The following is a 21,573-nucleotide window of genomic DNA, read 5'->3' on the forward strand; positions in this document are numbered from 1 at the left end:
ATGACAAAGTGTGCAAAGTCTTACTCACCGACTCGTCCTCAATCATTGCTGCAGAGTCAAAGAAGTCGGGTCTTAATTCTGCTCTTTCACGTCTGTTCCTCGATGGCGGCTGAGAAGGTAAAAAACCAAAAGTTAAAAAGATAATGAAGAAGAAAGAAATGAACAGGGTCCTCAGTGCTTCTGTGGAAAGTCACAGTTCAAGAGGAAGCGATGTTACTGACCAGGTCGATCACCATAGTGTCTTCAAACTCCTCGTTCATGTCTTCCAGCTGACCCCGCGATGACATCATCACATCTTCGAAGATTGGCTCTGCGTCATCCTCCATCAACCCGCGCCTAAAGAGTCGGAGGCAAGGAACAGTTTATTTTTTCTTGTTATCAGTTTATTTATCACACAAAGTTTGTGATCCAGGTTTCACCGAGCATCATGGATCTACTGTAGCCTATGCCGTAAGGTCAAAGGCTAAACACACTTACACAGTCTGCCGGACGCCCTGATTGCTGCGTGACTTGATGTAGTTCATGCCCGTCCGGTCCTTCCTGTTCACCTCCTCCATCTTCTGCTGACCGAGCCACGACATCTGCATCTGAGGACTGCAGACAGGCAGACGGTCAACATGCTCCTCTTTTATATCTATTCTGTGTACTTGCTATTACAAAAAAAGCTGAATTTTCACAGTAATACACATCAGTTCAATATGTAGGAATAAATGGAAGAAAGATGCTGACTGACACAAATGCTCTATTTCAGCATTTGTATGTGGATGAACAGTACATGCGTGTGCACGGTATGTGAATGATCTCACTTGTGTACGAAGTCGTTCTCTGATCCGGGTTCTGAGTCCGGGTCTGGCAAGTGTTCTGCCGGTCTGTTCTCTCTGAGGACTGTTGAGGTGAGCTGAGGGGTCTGCAGCGCCCCCGGTGTCTGTAGGGTGTCGTTACGCATCATCCACGAGCCCTCCACACTACTCTCCTCTGCAAACGAACACACAGAGAAAGTCCACAGCTTCAGCAACGCAGTGGTAGGTAACCGCGTACATGTCTCCTTTCCCGTAATGGTTTCAGTGCAGCCGAGCCAAACAAACAGCGTAACGCTAGTCTCTACTGTCTGCTCACCCTCGATGCGTTTCTTGTGTAGCGGCGGTCGCCCCTTCTTGCTGCGGACTGAGCCGGTCTTGCTGCTGGAGCCTGACGTGACGGACATGTGGTCCTCGTCTCCCCCTGTCAGCAGGCTGTTTCTGTAGGAGATCAGCGGCAGCCACACGTCCTCCCGACGCTCCGACATCGACTCTGACATGAACTTCTCCAGATACGAGTGGCTGAGGAGAAATCCAGCAATTGAACTTGACTCAGGATGATACCACTTACTCCATGGGGATTTATTTATGAATAACTTTTCATTACAAGACAGTAAAGGATCTTTAATCTATGTGAATAATATAGTCTGATGATATGACTGGACACTTACACTGTCTTTTTGTCCTGGCGGATTAGTTTGGAGGAGAATTCACTCAGGACCTCCAGGAAGGCCAGGTTGATAGGAGGAAACTCTGGTCCTCGGGGATTCTGGTACTTAAATGCAAACTCTATTCCATCCCTGATACATGATGAAGAGAGAGAGAGAGAGAGAGAGAGAGAGAGAGAGAGAGAGAAACAAAGACAGAAAGGTGACAGTTAGAAAAAGAGTGAAATAATGTAAAAAAAGGAATAGAGCAAAACAGAGTAAGTCCCAAAGATACCAAGAGTTACAGAAATAGAAAACCTCTGATATTGCGTTTAAACTCTTAGTTTCAATTTTTAAGTCACTTTTATGACACGTTGTTCTCACTTTGGCTTCAGTCTATTAGATGATGAATTGACACTTCCTAGTAAAATATCTAATTCCTCTTTGACCAAGTAGCAACCTGTGTCATCATCATTTTGTTTGTCCATGTTTAATTTGGTCTTTCTGAACCCCAGATGGAACCTGACACCTAATCCCTTACCCGATAGAAGATCTAATTTCTAAATTTGACTAACGCAGCTTTGTAAAACCTGCACATTTTATTTTAACAACTCAGTTTTTCTTCCCCTCCTCCCTGTCTGGTTACAGCTGTTAGCCCCGCCTTATGCCACAAACAGATCATGGTTCTTACTTGTGCAGCGTGGCCACAGCCTCTCTGGTCTTGATCTGATCCAGGCCGAAGGTGAGAGCGAAGCGGCGGGCCAGCTCTTTGATGCCGCTCACGTGAGACGACGTTCGGTCCAGGTTGGGACCCTGATCCTGCAGCAGCTCGTTGAACAGCTGAAACACACACGCACGCACGCACGGGAATTTGCACGTTAACAGTTGACTCTTTTTACGTTTGCACATGAGCGCAGTCATGACTTCAAGAGTGCATTGTTACAAGCCTTTACGTGGCGTGTTTCACCGTCTCACCTGCTGCAAACTGAGGATGAGTGTCTTGGCACAGAGAATCTTGTCCGTCTGTCTGGTTTTACTGAGAGTCTCTTTGATGATGTCTCCATAATCATTATAATACTGAGGCAGAGAAAACAAACAGTGCAAGATTATACAATTTTGGTTTGGTTGTGGTTTCATGGATTGTCATGGTCTGTTTTATGTTAAGTACAGATGAACACACACCTTCATGTAGTGTTTGAAGATGTCGGCAGCAGCGGGCATGTCTACAATGTCGTAGATGATGAGTTTGCAGAAAGCAGCGAGCAGGTTTCTCCTCTTGTGGAGAGCCTCGATCTTGTTGGCCTCGTCCTCCTCGTCTCCCTCTACAGGCGCATACGCAGAAGTGAAGAGAGGTTATACAGAAGAAGAAGAATAGACTGAACAAGTGGGGTCATTTAGTAGTTAATTTGTCAAAATATCTTTTAAGCTTATTAATCATTAAATGAGACACAATTTGTGGTTTCATTAAAACAAAATGCCCTGTAAAAAACTGTCTTTCTCCGTCTCTCACCCATGCTCTGGCTCTCATCATCCTGGTCGATGAAGACGTGGTCCAGGACGAAGTTGAGGAGCTCGTTCTGCAGAGTGCTGTCTGGGTTGAAGACCAGCGGCTGGAGGCCTTCCCTGCCGCCGGAAACCAGCTGGTGACTGAAGATCATCAGCAGGTCACAGAGAAGCATGAACGCCTGAGCAAATAGAGGCACAAATAAGAGAGTTATGGTTTGACAGAGAGTCTGACCTGTTCAGTAATAAAACTGCAGATCCAAGAAAACATGATTGTTATTTTGATAAGGAATTTTTTTTTTTTTTTTTAGGAGGGCCAGAGGACTTCAAAATAAACTCTGCATTGTTTCAAGAATTCTCTAGTGTTTTGAGAGGTTAGTTAGTGAACTGTACTGATGATATTCATCAATCAAACTCATCAACATATCAGACACCGTTGCTAATTTGTAATGAAGACAGCAAACAGTTTTTACTTTTATCTGTTATCTGCCATCAAAACACGTTTCTGACAATAACGTTCACAATCAGATGAAGACGCCGTTTTACTTCCTTCACAGTGAAGGTGGAGCTCGTCGCATCAGGTGCGTGTTGTTACCTGCTCTTTAACTGGGGTGTTGACATTGGACAGGCACTGCTGGCACACAGCCAGGAAAGACTTCACCACTCTCCTGAGAGCCACGAGGTCATCCTGCATACACACACACGCACGCACGCACAGCAGAAAACAAAACACAACACAACACACACATCATTAGCCAAGTGTCAAATAATGAGCGCTCGGAAAGGAATCGATAGTAAACGGCAGTATCAGTCAGACTAAATGTCTGGCCCTGACTAACTGCACCAATGAAGTAATCAAACTTTAATGATTTGAATCTATCATCAACTAACTTCACTGACACACGAGAATCAATACACTTGTGTCGCTGCAGGTCAGAGAGCTCAGCGGAACGCGGGAGACTAATCGACTATTCATGATGATGTTTGTTGTCTTTTTTTTTTTAATTTTTTTTATTCTTGACACATTGTCAGCGCAGATTATATAGAGCAATCTGCATAATTCAAATATTAATGGTCAACAGAATATTATCTATGGCATTTTATACTAACTTTGGCTGCTTGTTTCACACATACTGCAAGTTATTTTTTCTGGTTAAAGGTCGAGCTGAATCAATTGGCTGATAGATAATTGATTTTTTTAAAGAATAGAATAATAGAATAGATCTTTATTGTCATCGTTAAAAAACAACAAAAGTCCGTTCAGCAGCTCTTCATCAATGTGCAGCATTTTTTTTAGGCTTTTTAAAGAATAGAATAGGAAATTTGCCCTTGCATTGCATTCACAGATCAAATGCTTTATAGAACGATTGAGAAAATAATCAATAATGAAAAAAAGCTTTAGTTGCAGCTTTAGTGAATACTGACAAATGAAGTGACATACAGTGGGGGCACATGAGGAAATCTTTAAGCTACTGTAGGTCAGAGAGCAGACCCATTGAGCTTGAGCTAAAGAGGTTATCTTTCAACTTTAAATAATGCACTGTGGGAAAGGGGCGAACACTCCCCCGCAGTGGATTAGGGGTTAAAGTGTCTTCGATGTTTGGGCTTTGGTCCATTGCAAGATAACAGCCTTGGGATCTGTAGCCTCTGAGCAGTGTTCAAGAGTTAAATGAGATAGATTGGGGGTAAGCCCCTTGAACGGGGGTAAGCATCCTGTCCGATAGTGTGATGGATTTTTTATGCCTAAGCTGCCCGTCTCTGCAGAAATACAGATAAGCTTCTGTCCCTCTGGGGTCACCGATGCTTAGACATGGCAGCCTCAACTCTGAGCCCCTAACCAAAGATAACGCTGGGATCTGAGTGTGCTCAGTGTTGTGAGCCCTGTGAGTGAGTGGAGTCCGGCACCTTGCTGGGAGCCCCCTCTGTGATCTTGACCAGCTGCCAGAGGATGGAGTAGTGTGAGCACTGCAGGGCCTGGACGGCTATCTGCTCTGGCATGGAGCCCTGCTCGATGCCCGCCTTCAGCAGCCGGTAACAGCTCCCAAATAAATCCCACCGCGTCAGGTCATGGGCACTGAGGCAGGAAACAAGAGGGTTAAATCATCAAGTTTATTTAGTTGAAATTTCAGACACTTATGTTTCTCATCTTATCGCATTCTTATAGTATATTCTGTGAAATGTAGCTGAAATTATATTAATCAACAAAAAATAACTATTTTGAACTATTGAATAATTGTGTCAAAATGGAAATAAATATAAAAAATGTTTATTTTCATTCTTAACCAATTTGAAAGTAAGAAGTAAAGAGAGAATCATACTTGTGGAAGGCTGTGAGTCTCTTGAGAGTAGATAAAACATTGTAGATATCGTCATCGTCGGCCTCCTCAGCCTGCAGTGTAACAATCACCAGTTAGTTTAAAGAGACTAGACAAATACTGTAACAAACACCAACCTCAGAACAAACACTGACACACGACCTGTTTACGTTTGTGGAAAACCTCCCCATTTCTAAAAGTAAAGATTTCTTTCTAAATGTGTATTTTTATAGCCTGATAAAACTTACTTTATCTAATGTTCACTGAATAGTATGAGTTGAATTTGTTTGGAGGCTCAATTTAAACCTTATTTCATTGATGTAGATTATCAATCAAATACATATTTGATAAATAAACAGCATTTTTCCTTCATTTAAACAGCGAGAGTAGAGATAAAGAACACTTTCCCTTTCTTCACTAATCCCTTTCAAATCCACACCATCTCCTCTTCCCATCATACCTCCTGCAGAAGCTCCTCGACCGAGTGTGCAAATCGATCGGTCATCTCGTCGATGAGCTGCGAGCGGGCGATGTCCACACGGTTCATGATGGTGTACTCCTCAGAGCAGAGGATGCTGTAGGTCTTGCTGCAGGCTTCGAGCACGTCAGTTTCGATGTGCTTCTCCACCACCAGCCGGATCTGCTTCAGCAGAGCGTCCAGGTGCTTCTCCATGCGCCCTGCGCTGTACACGTCCAGGTCAAAGTACTGGGGGATCTGCAGCAGGTTGGCTACTTTCTCTGAGTCTGCCTGATACTGTGGGCGAGGGAACGGAGAGACAGACACTTAGATAAAGAAGACTTACAGATGCACCGAGGCAGTGGAGAGGAGGAGAGACCCATCAATCAACACCTGATGCTTTGTTTCCGTTTCTCAGTTCGTAAAATGGTCAATTACATTTTAAGTATTTAGCCAACACACTTGTCCGGAGCGACATATAGTCAATAACACCTCTCATGACCACATAACTAACACCTTGATCAATTATTTCGACAAGCCAATCATTCACCTGCCCAATCATTAATCAGCGCCCGTTTCTGGCTGTGTGCACGCTGCAGGCTGGAGCTTTGGAAAGTCTTACCTTGGACAACAGCATGGGCAGGGCCATGATGAAATGCTCTGTCAGTTTGTTCTTGTCGTCTATCTGGGTCTTCCTCTCCTTCGCCGTCAGCACCTGCACAAACAAACACAAAACTTGAGGTCAAATGTTGCTGGGATATAAAAAAAATAAAAAATAAAAAATAGGAAGGAGAGGAGGCAGGAACAAAAAAATGCAATTTTGTGTTAGAAATAAAACAGAAATGTTGTCCCCCTCCTCTTCAATCTGAAGTTGTTCAAGTGTAGGACAATTCTCCTTTTGCCATATCAGTTCCCTACCCATGAATCTGCCAAAGATGTTATGTCTTGCTAAACTGGTTGCCTGCTGAGACAAGGGGTTAGAGTTGTGTTTTTTTTTCCACTCGACTTTTCCTTTAATCTTTTCTTCCACATAAAGATGTATGTACACAGTTACACATTAAACACTTAAGAAACAGATATAATCTAAGGGGACAGTGGCACTTTTCTCCCAGTAACGAGTAGATAGAGTAGAGTAAAGAAGAAAACGACAAACAGCAAACAAATATACAAATGAGCAAAAAGGCAGACTTTATTATTTTAACATACATAGCGAGATTAGATCAGTCTTCTTCTCTGTGTTTAATGTTTTTTCAAAATGAACAGAGCTCTGAGGGTTATCACAGGCCTCATGATGCAAATTGTGAAGATATGTATTGGTCAGTCTCAGGTTAACCTGAAATTTGAACATAGTCTGGACTGACATCAAAAAGAGTCATAGACTGGACTTGTACATCTCAGTCCTTTGATTCAGCTGGACCAACAAGTGTGACCTCAGTTTGTACTGTGAACCAGTGTTTCCCCTTGAACAGACGTTTTACAAGCTAAATTACAACATGTGAACAGCAGTTCTTAAGTATTGCTCAAGGTGTCTGTTGGCAGGTATGTATTCACCTCTCATCACATCAGAAGGCGTATGATGTGTGTGTACATGACCTACCCGTTTGCCAGTGCCTCTGCCAACAGGTGGGTGTGCCTCTGCTGCCTGTCGGATGGTGCACACTGTCAGCTCTATCAGCGCACTCTCCTGTCTGTCTGACAACACTGCAGAGACGGACGGAAGAGAAGGAGAGGGAGGGAAGGAGCGAGAGAAAGAGAGACAAACAGAGAGGTGACAAACAGAGAGGGATTAGGAGAGACTCCAAGAGAGAGTTTCAAGGAACAAGATTTTATTGCATCATCTCTGTGAAGGAGCCTAAAGCCAATTCATAGGCTTAAAAAGAGAACAGGAACGGTGTGTATGTGTGTGTCTTACCCTCTTCTCCTTGCACCGGCTCTTCCAGCAGAAGTTCGGTCATACACTCCCAGTCTTTCAGCAGCTCCTGAGAGCTTTCCCACAGTGAGTCCACAAGGTAGGCTGCATGCTCATGGAGCTACAAACACAAACACACAGAAAGAAAGAAAGAAAGAAAGAAAGAAAGAAAGAAAGAAAGAAAGAAAGAAAGAAAGAAAGAAAGGGCACGTGTAAATTTTGGAGGAATTGTGTGAAAACTTAAAGCTGAAATCCATAACTACAACAAAGATGGGGAGTCTTGCACTTCCTAAAGCTATCCTCATCTTTCCTGGTAACTCGCATGTAGCACAGTGTGTGCTCAATGTCATCCATCAATCAACTTTAAATATTGTCAGCCAGGGCAGGATCATCAATATTTCTCAATAGCTGTATAGTGTGAAATCTACAACAATATAAATTTACCACTTTCTGTATTTGACTAAATTCTACCAAACCAGAGGTAAACAGAAACAATACATTACTTTAAAGAAAGTAAAACATTAAATGTCATAGTATGTTTGATTGGTACAGAAAAACAGTAAACTGTGACTTTGAGTGTTACCTCGCTCTCCAAAAAGAAAAGCACCAGCATGCGGATGAGATTTCCATTGGGACTGCTCCTCCCTCTGCGCTTCGCCAGCGCTTCCTCTGCCTGTGGGTCATGACGACTGAACAACCTGTCAAAGAGAGAGCGAGAGAGGTTGACACAGAGAGATGGAAAAGAAGAGAGAGGCGTAGGAAAAGCGTACACACTAAAATAAACTCCACTCATTCAACATGACCATAAAAAAAACAAAAAACCAATAACATCAAACTATCTCTGAATGTAGATGCAGCTGAAAGTGATGCTCTACATTATGTCAAGTTGACTTCTACATATGGATACATGATACATGACATGTGACCTCAGCGTGGACTCACTTCCTGTGCAGGAATTCTCCAGCAGCGACAGCCACCGGCCGATGGGCAGAATAGACCAGGTGGTACACGTTCTCACAGTCCTCATTGGACAAGGCGTCTTCACTGCCCCTGCAAAAGATAATCAATATGAGCTCCTCAATACAATGCAGAATAAAAATTTCGTACACTGTGATTGGCAAAGTTACTTACTGCAGGATGAGTGTGACCAGCCGGATGGCCTCCACCGCCACATCATACTCCTTATCCAGTGTCATTGAGACTATACGGTCCTGTCAAAACAGATACCAGAGCAAGAGTTTTTTTTCTGTTCAGATCTTTTGTTCAGTCTCTTAAAAGCAGCAGGGTGTTTATTTACATTCTTGCAGGCGTTACCTTGAAGCGGTTGGTGAAAAGCTCTAGCTTGGGAAACAGTTCTCGGTTTGTGTACAGGTTCTGCAGAGCCTTCAGGCACTTTAGACGCACCTCTCCTTGCTGGAAAAAGCGAGAGACGATTAAAAACATCTCAAAGAAAAGCAGACCCTGGTGGGATAAAGGCCTAAAGCTTTGTGTGTTGGTGTGAAAATAATCTATTCAGCAGCGGCCAACCAAAATATCAACACCGCAGCAGCCAAGTCTCAGAGAAATATGAGGGAAAAAAACTGTGTGGTTGTTTGTGACTGTGTTCTCACCCTGTCGTGTAATGTCCAACCAACATATTTCAGGTAACTATCATTAAGAAATGCATCACTGTACATCTTCATCCACACTCCGATCTCTTCAATACAGATGGCTCTGATCTCTGCAATTGCGTCCCTGGGAAGTAAGGAGAGACAGAAATCAGTCATGTGTGACTATTATTAATGCTTGTGGTCACCATTATCATCCTTCTAGGCACAAGATGGCATTTAACAAGTTCAAAAACACATTTGGCAAACACTAAATTAATCACATGAACGTCAGCAGTCAGGAGGCGTACCTGTAGCGATGCACAAAGATTCCTTTGAAGATGGAGTTCATCATATTCTCAATTTCATCTTGGTTTTCCTGAAGCTGCAAAGAGAAAACCAACAAGCTACAGACAAGCAAACATTTTGATATATAGCAGAGCACAACTGTTATTCCAAAATATCAGCAGTGATGATTTCAAGGGGGGAACTTTAACATTTTCTATCCACATCCTGATAACTAACTACACATTTACTGCTGCTGATGAACAGATATCCTAAGATTATTATCTAGAATACTTCTGATTCTCCACCACACATTTAAATAGTCACAGCAAACACTATCCAACCTCCTTCCTCTTCTGTAGCAGCAGCTCCAGCTTCTCATTGGCTCGTTTGCCGGCGATCTTGTTCCTTTCTGCCTCGTACTGTCTCTGGGTGTTGTCTTGGTGAATGCTCAGGTTCAGCGCTACGTTCACCAGTGCTGTCATCAGCTTCATTGCTGGTCAAAAAATAAATAAAATAAAATAAAATACACACAAGAAGCTGAATGATAAACACACACTCAGATGCTTCAGACCTTTCCTCGTGGGACATAACTTTTTGATGTAACATTTTCTGTCTTTGACCTTTGATCAAATAGTCAGATTCAAATATATCAATAGCATGAAGACGTAAAAAGAAGTAGTTGTCTCACACACTGAAATCTGTTTCCTAAAAATTGCCTTTTGATTGTTAATGATACTGGTTTTTAATTGGAGTTTATTTAAACAGGCCTGAACAAAAGTATTTACTGTCACCTGTAAGATGTAGTGTTTTCATTATGACATCACTCACTGCCAGCCAGCGCGGAGGTCTGTGTAACCCACTTAATCAATGTTCAGCAAAACGCTCTACAAATACACGTCTACTCGTTGCTGTGGTGACAAGAACTCGTGAAGCTGGTGTTGTCACCTGCTAACGTGGACGTGTGTCTGAAGGCTCGAACTTGAGAGTCAGACAGGCCGGTGAGGAGAGAGATCACCGTGTCCATCATGTACTCGTCGTAGATGATGCTGTACTGACACTGGCGAATCAAAACGCTGATAAACTCGCAGAAGTTGTAGCGGAACTTCTTCCACATGGGCCCTGGCATGGTGAGAGGATAATCTCCGCTGTCCTGTTGACAAAGAAACACAAGAGGGATCAGCGAGACTGTATCGTACTTCATCAGAACTGGTTCCAGCCTCTGAGCTGACTGTTTTTGAGCAAAACAAAATATTTTCTGCAGGTGTTAAAGGTAATAAAATCTGCTTTCTACTCTGAACTAAATCTGACCTTTAAGGCTCAGATTTTAATTAACAAGTGATCATATTCAATTTGTGTCTTCAGACTGTTCGATCATTCGCTGCTATTAAACCATAAAATGGGTGTCCAGGGGCATGTTTCTAATAACATGGACGCTGTTGCTCATTCTGTTCTAGTTGCGGTTCATCATCACATTTGTTACCAATGAAGGAGGAGACCAGAGCCCCTTTCATCTGTTCAACAACAGCTATTTATTATTCTCTGCTCTGCTTGTATGATTGTGTAATGCTGCAAATGTTTTATGTGGTGAGAAGCTGGTGAAAAACTTGAAAAGTGAAAACTGACGTGAGAGTAATTTCAATTAACTGCGTGATTTAAATCAAAGTGCACCCACCAACGAATATCCCTCCTTTTCTGTATTTTCTGTTCAACTAACATTAGCCAACATCCATTTGAAGCATTCATTAATCCTGTGGAGGATTAATCCTGCTATAACCAGGACCTGAGGAAAGAACACATTGTGCACACAGCTTCTCCAGAAAGGCGATATTTTTAGAGAGCTAATAAATACAGACATACATTCCTACAACAGACGACATTATCTTTACTCAATCATTCATTTCAGAGGCAGATATTTACCTCATCAAACTCCTCGGTCATCTTACGGATGATCTCAGCGTTCTGCATGTTCCTGAACATCTCAATCCTCACAGTGCCTGGTTACACAACAATGATGACATTCAATCAGGTTCAGATTTGTTATTCAGCTCACACAGGCACACAGAATTACAGATTTCAGGAAAGGACCATGGTGATTACAGTAGTTAAAGGTAGTCTCACCTTTGCACCCCGAGCACTGGATGAAAAAATTGATGAGGTCTAGCAGCGCCAAGTCTCGGTCCTGTTTGTACGATTCGATCCACTCATCCACCACAGACTGGATACACAAACACGCGCGCGCGCACACACACACACAGCGAGAAACACACACAATCAAAACAGTGAGAATTTAAAACGGCTCCTTCTCCGTTGTAAAACCTATTTTCCTAAAGGAGAGAGAACAGACTTCGAACAACAGGAGCACAGGTGCAAACACAAATATGCTCTGTTAGGACAAAACCGACAGGTGTCACATTCAAACCATGAAGAACCACAGCACATGGGACTGGACTCAAAGGTTGAACCTGAGTCCAAGGCAGAGTTTTCAAATGAAACCTCTTGTATTTGACTCATTCTTGAATATATTTTGCAAGTATATATTTTGAATATGAGTTTCTAAAACTGAAAAACAGATCTACATTCACCCACCTGCATGGCACTCTTGCCCAGTTTAACCACTTCAAACAGGGTGACAGGGTCTCCACCATCTCCGTTATGTTGAGCCACACCATTGGCTTTCCCTCGCCCTCTGGCAACTCCCAGAGTCTTGTCTGTCGGCGACTTTCGAGGCTTCTTATTGGATGTCTGTGGGGAGGAAATTGTCGAATACATAGTAAGGAATAAAGAATGCAAACGCTCATGTTCACAACTCCTGTACACATATACACAAATGCAGATTTCCACACACTGGGGGTGTAAGAGCTTGTTTCCTCGCCTATTCCATTACACACATGCATGCACACACTCGTACAATCAAAAACAGAGGCAGTCACATACAAAGACATATAGTTAACCAGGATTTTCAGACTCATACCGGCGGTTGTTTTCCAGGCCTCCCCCTCTTCTTCTTCCCTTTTGCCTCTGGATCTTCCATCTCACTCATGCTCATACTTAAGCCCACTGTGTCTGTTGCCCCAGACTCATTGGATGAGTCCCTGCCGGAGCGAAACACAAAACACGTATGATTCATGTGCGTTCGGTCAAAGCTTTTATTCATCCAGGCTAGAGCAAATGACATGTTCAGTTCCAAAATGATACATATAACTTTTTTCACAAAAGTGAAACTTTAGGGATGAATTTTTTTTTTTATTTATATTTATATAAATATTTATACATTTTTAAAATAATTTTAATATTTATTTTGATAAATGAACAATGACACAATCACTTGTGTTTTCAGATATATTTTTGAGATTTAAACATACACTCCTGAGAATCATTAAAAAACCGAGACAAAGGTTTTGGTATAAAATAAATTTTAATAAGGGCCACAGGGGTCTTAGGATTTAACTAAACAGAGTTTGTTCGGGGTTCAATTTAAGACTTTAAAAGACCTTTTTGATACCACATAGAACACAATTTAATAATTATTTCCTGGTCAAATGGCCGAGAATTATTCATTATTTTATCTATTATATATTTTTCAGTACTTCCCAGCAGTATATAACAATAGTTCCTAATGATATAATTAATTAAATGAATATAATCTCGACTGTGGCAGAAAATGGAGAGATGAATTGACCAATGAAAAATCATATTTCATGTATGTTTTTGCTGACAATGAGCTTCCTAAGTGTTTCACTCACTGTAGGACGGGGAGCTCCGAGGTGATCATCCTGCTCGGGTGGGGAGGTGGTCAGGTGTGTGACTGCGTTTGTGTGAGCCTTCAGGACTGAGTGTGTTTCAGCTCCAAAGATGGAGGTACAAGATGCGCAGCTCAGTTGGGGGAAAGGTCCAGAAGGGCAGGGAGGAGAGGCTCCAGGACGGACGGCACTCAACTTGCTGGCACTAGAACTCAACTCTCTTCAGCTCCTGGAAAAAAAACAAAAACAAACAAATCCAGCCTGTAAGAATCACTGATGATACAAGACTCGGCTGCAGCTATAATGAAGTGTGTGCAACAGTGAAGCATGTGCACATAAACAAAAACTTCATGAAGACATTTAGAGTAAACTGTCAAGTTACTAATGAGGTAAAAAAGTGCCCATTACAAATCACTGATGATTTAATAAATAAACCAGGACACGACTGCTCTTTTCTACATTAACACACCACTGACAGTTTATTTAGACATTACACAGGCATCAGTGTCCAAAGTGTCACAACTGTAAAATGTCACAGAAAGCAGAGATAGACAGCTCTGTCTTTCACTCTGCTGGATCAGGCTGTGGAGGTGGAAATGGGGAGAGGAGGGCACCAACTGGTCACTTTGAGAACTACAACAGCAAAATATTGTGGGACATGCAGGGAGTATTGGCTCACAGGAGTGTTGTTGACAAACAATTTCAGCACCATGATGGCACTTAGAAATGTATCACAGTCCATCAAATAAATGAAGTTCTGCTCAAAACTGTGTCAAAATTGTGATATTATACTATTTTAAACTTTGTTAAAATAGAGATAAAAATGCTATGACTCAATCAAAGTGTTGCCCTCTGGTTAAAAAATAAAAAGAAGTTTAAAAAAAAAAAAAAAAAAGAAAAAAGAGTCTGTTATTCAAAAGCAGGAGAAAAATATGATTTCCAGCAGGCCTAAATTGAGAAAAATCCCAGGTGCCACGAATGATGCAAACTCCATGAAACAATCCCAGAATGCCTTCCAGCCATAGCTGATAATGAGGGTAAATTCTCATTTAGGAGACTGGCAGCAATGTTAATTATAACAGCAGTTAGTGACCTGTTCATATGCTAATAAGAGCAGAGCAAAGGTGGAGCAATGCCGCTCTTAACCACAAGAGGCAGTATGATCCACAAAGTCCTCTGCCCAAAGTCTATCTCCAAACTGCTTAAGTGGGTTTTAACTGGGAAAAGTGGGCTCAGAAAAATCAACTAACACTCATTTAACTCACATCTCAGCACCAGTCCAGTTCTGTTCACCTGAAAAGTGTTTTAGGGCTCTATTTTCCCCAGAGTGTGTGTGAGTGTATACGTGTGTGTTTGAAAGTAGGTCTGGGCAACAGTAGGGGGCAGGCTAAGAGAGTGTGTATTTAAATACTGTGTTTGTACTGAGGAGTAGCACTGGCAAGAGAGCCCCCTGTTTCACCATGCTGAACTACACACACACACACACACACACACACACACACACACACACACACACACACACACACACACACACACACACACACACACACACATACAGTCATCTGTCTGGCTCACTGTTCTCACACTGTCAGCCCATCATTTAAAAACATGGCAGGACTGTGAGAAAGAGTGAACACAGGATTTCAGTCATTACAAGCTCTGAGTTTCTTTTTAAAGCCTGTGTGGTGTTTAGTTGGTTGTAATAATACTCGATAAAATCAGAAGTTTCCTTTTTCCAAGCCTCCACAGTGAAACTTCTAAAAACAGAGCCCACAGAGGCCGAGTGTTAATAGCTGGGATTCTGCCTGCTTGCATGTCAGCTTGTGAGTGGAAAGAGAGGCAATGACATGCAGCAAATGGCCCGGGCCTGATTTGAACCCGGGCCTCTGCAGCAAGGACTTGGCATTGATATATGGTACGTGCTTAACCAGGTGAGCCACTGGCACATAAACTCCTAATCGATTTTTGGCATTTGATATTCCTGCTGCACAGACCTGAAACCCACAAAAGGAAAAAAGAGGCCTGACTCTGCTGACATGGCTGCACGTATAAATGGCGAGGGAAGTAATCCTGACTGTCCGTAGAACAGCACTCTAAAAACTTGAATGGACAAGGAAGAAATGTTGACTTGCAAAATGTCACAATAAAGACGACAAATTCTTTTTAAAATCGTTTTATGTAACCCATAGATGTTTTTCTGCATGCATAAGCTGGGCGTCAGCATTGGAGTGATATTTAATAAAATGGGAGTGGGAACATATGAAAAACCTGACATCTCCAAAACTCCAGTAAGTTTTAAGTAAATCTAAACTTCTGATGTGCAAAACATAATTTAGATGCTGGTGCATGACCAGGGAAAAAGTACAGTACATAAATAATTAACTATTTACACTAGAATAAAAGGATATGAACTGCTGGGACATCATGCACAGGGTGTGTTTCTTATAACCATATTCAAATACATAAATTAAGGAAAATTTGAGTTTTTTGATTTGTGATATATAAAAGGGTATATAAATAAAACTGGTTGGACTACTGTATTAGTGTTAGTTCATTGAGAGAAACTGAAAACAGACATATTCCTTGTATGTGTTCACATGCTTGGCCAATACGGCTGACTCTGATAGAACACGACAAGTTGTAGCCATGACAGTAGACGATGCTTCAAATACGATCTTGCTGCAAAGAAGCTCCATCGTAGTGTATGAATTCTTGAATTATGGCAAAAAAAAAACCCAAAAAACAAACAAACATGTTTTGATTGGTCACAGTGACCTTTGACCATCGCAATATAAACAATTCATCCAAGTGAGTCAAGTTAATGTTTAAGCTAAAGTTGAAGAAATTCCCCTGCAGCATTCCTGAGATAATGCTATCATTAGAATGGGACTTTTTAAATGACAGTGAGGAATAAGAAAAAGACCTCATTAATTATTGAAAACATTCAAAAAAAAGCAAAACAACCATTATTTTTTCATAAAAAGTTATTCAACTGCTTACATTACTCATTAAACACTTCAATGTTTTTAACACTGAACTGAAGAACTAAAATTTTCTGCAACATATTCCATGTGCACGCACAAGCAGCTGGTCGTACAGTACAGATGTCGCCTAGGAGGGACTCTTTCTTCTTCCCCTCTACAAAGTCTGCCCACTAAGCTCAGGGGCATAGGCACAGCACAAGAAAAACTAGGGAATTTGAACTGGGACACAGGGATGTGATCTGACAAACAAACAAGAAAAGAAAAAAAAAAAAGATGGCAAAGGTAAACAATGTGGAGACAGGAACACATGGGAAGTGCCTGAGGGTCTGAACAGAAATACTGTCAAAAATAAGCTACAAGGAAAAAAAAATGTTGGGAAGTGAGAAGTGAAAGAGAGTAAATGTGGTTATATCTGACAGGACTATGACAAAAGATGTTGCTGTTAACAACCTCATTTAGTCTTGTCTAATTATCTTGAGTGATTTTAATTTGCACTAAAACACCTCACATCATTCAGAGAACAAGCGGTAGATGAAAATGTAGATGCAAAACACCACACGCACAGTGGGATGACACTGTTCCTCCAATCACATACACTTGTGAATGGTAATCAGCGCTCGTCTATAACTGATAAATAAGAAGTAATCACAAAATTTAGCAAAGCAACTGGATTAAAGCCACAGTTCAGCAGCTTCAGGTGACTGACAAGACAGAGCACAAAACAGAGGACGCCGGATGACTCTCATTATGTAATTTCATCACTGCCCCACCTGCTAATTCTCCCCTCCGCTGCTGGGGACGCCACCCCCACCTCCACCGTCATCCCTCTGTACTTTCCACACTGTTATATCCCATCTTATTTTTTAGCCAAACGTGCATCTCTGTCCTTTTCATCATCGCATTATCTTTCTCAAAAGGGACATCATCAATTCTCTCATCATGTTTTTTTTTTCTCAGTCCTGAGCTATGCAGAGAGGAACAGGAAAAGGATGTGTGTGTGTGTGTGTGTGTGTGTGAGAGAGAGAAAGCTGGGAGTTGCCTGACCCATTATCAACCAACAACTAAATAATCCTGAACGCACATTGGCTTTCCTCGTTTTCTTGAAACACTTGTACTCTCTGCCTTCCTCATACTCTCTCTCTCTCTCACACACACACACACACACACACACACACACACACACACACACACACACACACACACACACAATGTTACACACCACGCAAGATTGAAGCAGCTTCAACACCAGGCTATGAATAATTTGCAGCGAGTCTCCTGAACTATTTCTCAATTTTGGAGGATAGGACAGAGGGTGCCAACTGCATTTACTCTGCACCTCTCCTGCCCTCTCTCACTCCCAATTCCACTCTGAGAGCATGAATGAAAACAAACTCTCCTATCAAATAAGTACAATTTTAAAATGACAACCACGCAGAACAATGAATTAAACATGTAAAGGCCCTTTTCTGTTTTGCTCAGTATACTACACTTAAGTACACTGTGGCGTTATGAACTGTGATCATATGGATTTCTTCCATTACTTCCTCGCAGCAGGGGACAACAGCACTTATGGTTCGGCGTAGGAGCAGGGCTCAAACGTGACTGTATCTGCCCTAAGCTGAAGTGTGTCATCGCTGTAAACTGATAAACATGTGCAGTCATGCAGGTTACAGAGGAAATGCTAATGCAAATGTCTTGTTTTGTCTAAAGGTATTACATTTACTATTACAGAAGTCAGGGAAGATTTTTGTCTTTTTTTAAATAAGGTGGGTGATTCAACAAACTTTCGCTTCAGCATTGGGTTGCTTTAATCCAACAGATGGCAATTATTTTACATAATACACAAATACACAAATATTATAATTCACTTTTGATCCAGTCTACACTGTATGTAAATTTTTCAGCACTTTTTTAGTAAGTGGACCAGTTTTAATTATTGCAAGGGGTAGTAGGTAAAAAAGCAGCCCCACAATAGGCTGGTTAGATGAAGAGCTGCAGGTAAGAAGTGCTTATTGCACTTTGTGCCATCCTGTCATGTGGAGGAGAAAACCAATGCCTGCATTACAGGTTCTGACACAGTGCCATGGATATCACAAAAACCATAAACACAGGATTTATGAGTGAAGAAAAGGAAGTAAAGTTAATTATTCACATTAAATGGCACAAGATGTGAGAAATGTCTTGTCTTGTACTGGAAAGGTAAGTAAGAATAAGTAAGAAAAATTACACTTGTTCACACAGGTCCTTACAAACACACATACACCGAGCCAAATGAGAAGTTGCATTCTGGTGTTACGAATGCAGACAGTTGTACGACTGGTGGCTGGTTGGAGGTCAGCTTCTCTACTTCAAGCATTTCAAAACATTCGCCCTGACACTGCAGGTGGTGTGGCAGAAACTGTGTGCATGTGTATATTTCATCTCAGGATCAAACAGGACCAGGAAGAACATTCTCTCTAATCAACTGTTTGGAAACCTCAACTTACACTGAACCGAATAATTCATAAATAAATAAACAAACTGAGTTACAGCCCAGTCAGAATAATAAAACTTAATACAGCCACTTCAAACAGAAAGGCCGGGCCAAATGAGATTTTGTCCGATTTATGGGGAACATTATGAGCTAATAGCCAAATAAAATTTTATATGGACTTCTCTGTTTGAAACAAATGATGTTGTGTGCAGCTTGTTTTGCTTTGACACAGTGATTTCATTGAGAATCTCTAAAACATGGTCTTGAACACCAGGCAATACAAATACTTTTCAAGATCAAATTTGAGGCTGAAGATGATGGTGATGCTGAAAACACTGGTGGCTACCAGACATACACAGCTGAGCACATCTTGGATAATTATCAAAGACGGAAAAATTATACATTTGACTGGGGCACTAAGAAATGGTAAAAACCTCTTTGTTTCTGCCATTTGCACATATACACACATGCCCCCAGAGTTTGTTTCCAATCATAAGCATAAAAACTTGAGCGCTTTATTTTTAAAGTGGTTCGAAATTAATATAGTGACAAGATATTAAGCCACTCATGCTTAAAGAGATGAAGATAAAACGCACTAGAGGTTAGGCGGTACAGTTATGAGTGCTGCCTCAGAGGCACTAAAACAAACCCTTGTGTTAACTATCTGTGGTCTGCTGCATCACTTCATCCTCTGCGAGTGAGTGAGTGAGTGTGTGTGTGTGTGTGTGTGTGTGTGTGTGTGTGTGTGTGTGTGTGTGTGTCTACTTAAGACAGAGTGCAAGACAGAGAGACAACGAGCGAGCATCTGAAAACCACTTAACATGCATGACATGTTCTCTAGGAGGCAGGCCGGCGTTGCTATAGCAACTGGTGTGGGTCATAAGCCCGGCGGTGACGGCATATTTGATTGGCTGAGTGGAGACAGGAGGGAGCATAGAGTTTTTTTTTTTTGTTTTTTGGGGGGGGGGGGGGGGGGCAGAACAGAACGGGACCAGTTACAGATCCAATCAGTGCTACATGAAATCTGACTTGTGCACTCTTACAGGACTCCTGCAGTGATGGTGAAAGTTGTTTTCAGATTGGCCTCTCCATCCCTACGACCTGTCTGGATGTTCCTCACAGAAGGACATGATATGATCCTTTTGGACATCATTCAGTCCCATTCATTCCAACTCATGGCACTGCCTGAATGTTACAACAAGCTGACTGATGGAGATTTATAAAAGCATGAACATATTAATATGTGAAGTTGTGCGTACTTAGATCAATGTGCAGACTAACACAGTTTTCTCTCAAAACTTTCAGATCAGAAAACAGGTCTGATTAGCCTGGAGGTCTCGCCTAAAGTCGTTTTTAGATGCAACAACTGCATAAACACAACAAGGGTGATCTATTATTCTGCTCTATGCTCTATATCTATTACTCAAACTGCGCTTGCTGGATCATATTTTTCATTGTCTCACTGGTACCCAAAACAGGGAACCTGTACCTGAAACCAACAATACAGCCCTTTATGATGTCTTTGCACAGGTCTGTTAGGGCAACATGAACATCCACTAAGGCTGCATTCAAACAGACAACAGCACTGTGTGAAAAATTGCAACCCCTTCATTCATTTCAACATGTCCTCAGGCCAAAAAAAAAAGAAGAAAAAGAAACATAGGGTCACCTGGCAAAAACATTAAACCTTTCTTAACTCTGCCACAATGCAGTGTTGTGTCATCCGGCAAAGTGTTGCATTTGTCATTTGAATACTTACACTGTGACTGTCGTGACAAGAGAACAAATTAATTGTCACTGTAACAAGTTTTAAAATCCATTTTTATAAGCAAACTGTTGTGCAGTGGTTTGGCTTTTGAAAAGCTCATTAATCCATTACTCAAACTGGCTTATTTTGAGTAATTGTCTCTGTACCTGAAACCACACACGCCTCCAAAACAATCCCTTGTGTTTTTAAAGCAATACTGTTTTCGGTTTGATAAGGCAGACTTAGCGTTCCACATCATGGTGGCAGCTACATGTCAATAGCTCTGCCAGAGGTTATTGATAGCGAAAACAACAAGCAACAAAATGATCTTTACTCTCTCTTTATTTCAATATTTTTGTGGTCTTGCAAAGTCATCTCCAATGCACACCCTCCTCACTACTAGTGACAGAAATATGATTACAATGGCTAGAGAATAAATGCATAACAGTCATTTTTAGTAGCTATACAAATTTGTAAAGTGTTTTCTAGCAACCAAAACAGTTTCAAAAACCAAAAATTCTGTCAGGTTGTATCGCTAAGTTATAAATAAGCAGACTGACGTTGGTCATAATGAAGGCATGCACGCATACACAAGCTGATAATGTATACCGTGTCCAGGTAGTGATGCAGTGGTGCTACAACAATCATCGAGTGCAATCATATTCAAAGTAATAAATCAATTCCAATGCCAGAGGCTTTTGTGGTGAGACAGACAAAACCCCTTGACAGAAAAACATAAATCAGGCTCCTGCACCTCTCACCAATGCTAACGTCTTTCATGGTCACTTCACGTTCCCACAACTGTGAAAAGAGAAAGCTTTTTTTTTTTTTTTTTAATTTCTCACACATTTAAAAACTGCTACTGTCTCAAGGCAAAAATAAAAACAACAGCAATTTCACAACAGGCAATATACCAATAACCAAAATGACACTTCTTCTACAACACTGCTTAACCACTTTATACTTAAAGAACAGCTATGACATTACGGCAACAACAAGGATGCCAACATATTATTATTATGTGTCATTTCACTGACCCACCAAAGGAAACCTCTCTGTCCTTTTCTCCACTCTTTCTACAGGGCAATGAGAGAGTGCAGGGGTTAGTCACACTACACTGCAACTGG

The 21,573-nt window shown here is 41.5% G+C and overlaps 1 protein-coding gene across 1 annotated transcript in view; it reads right to left on the bottom strand.

Moving 5' to 3' along the window:
- stag1 (stromal antigen 1) overlaps window positions 1-21,573 on the bottom strand; it is a 43,468-nt gene that overhangs the window by 2,059 nt on the left and 19,836 nt on the right. Inside the window, exons 2-31 of the mRNA XM_022750114.1 lie at window positions 13,246-13,471; window positions 12,474-12,594; window positions 12,089-12,244; window positions 11,621-11,717; window positions 11,420-11,496; window positions 10,448-10,652; window positions 9,844-9,995; window positions 9,526-9,599; window positions 9,239-9,362; window positions 8,943-9,041; window positions 8,760-8,839; window positions 8,571-8,678; window positions 8,212-8,326; window positions 7,632-7,749; window positions 7,317-7,420; window positions 6,342-6,434; window positions 5,723-6,016; window positions 5,266-5,336; window positions 4,853-5,021; window positions 3,543-3,635; window positions 2,955-3,129; window positions 2,627-2,766; window positions 2,420-2,521; window positions 2,136-2,284; window positions 1,469-1,597; window positions 1,117-1,319; window positions 807-975; window positions 478-594; window positions 222-336; window positions 29-109 (exon numbers count right to left, since the gene is read on the bottom strand). Of these exons, the coding sequence (XP_022605835.1) occupies window positions 29-109; window positions 222-336; window positions 478-594; window positions 807-975; window positions 1,117-1,319; window positions 1,469-1,597; window positions 2,136-2,284; window positions 2,420-2,521; window positions 2,627-2,766; window positions 2,955-3,129; window positions 3,543-3,635; window positions 4,853-5,021; window positions 5,266-5,336; window positions 5,723-6,016; window positions 6,342-6,434; window positions 7,317-7,420; window positions 7,632-7,749; window positions 8,212-8,326; window positions 8,571-8,678; window positions 8,760-8,839; window positions 8,943-9,041; window positions 9,239-9,362; window positions 9,526-9,599; window positions 9,844-9,995; window positions 10,448-10,652; window positions 11,420-11,496; window positions 11,621-11,717; window positions 12,089-12,244; window positions 12,474-12,594; window positions 13,246-13,274 (3,759 nt within the window). The 5' untranslated portion in view covers window positions 13,275-13,471. The remainder of the gene's footprint in view (window positions 1-28; window positions 110-221; window positions 337-477; window positions 595-806; window positions 976-1,116; window positions 1,320-1,468; window positions 1,598-2,135; window positions 2,285-2,419; window positions 2,522-2,626; window positions 2,767-2,954; window positions 3,130-3,542; window positions 3,636-4,852; window positions 5,022-5,265; window positions 5,337-5,722; window positions 6,017-6,341; window positions 6,435-7,316; window positions 7,421-7,631; window positions 7,750-8,211; window positions 8,327-8,570; window positions 8,679-8,759; window positions 8,840-8,942; window positions 9,042-9,238; window positions 9,363-9,525; window positions 9,600-9,843; window positions 9,996-10,447; window positions 10,653-11,419; window positions 11,497-11,620; window positions 11,718-12,088; window positions 12,245-12,473; window positions 12,595-13,245; window positions 13,472-21,573) is intronic.

This window comes from Seriola dumerili, unplaced genomic scaffold (genome assembly GCF_002260705.1).
Source record: "Seriola dumerili isolate Sdu_G_001 unplaced genomic scaffold, Sdu_1.0 BDQW01000149.1, whole genome shotgun sequence".
NCBI lineage: Eukaryota > Metazoa > Chordata > Actinopteri > Carangiformes > Carangidae > Seriola > Seriola dumerili.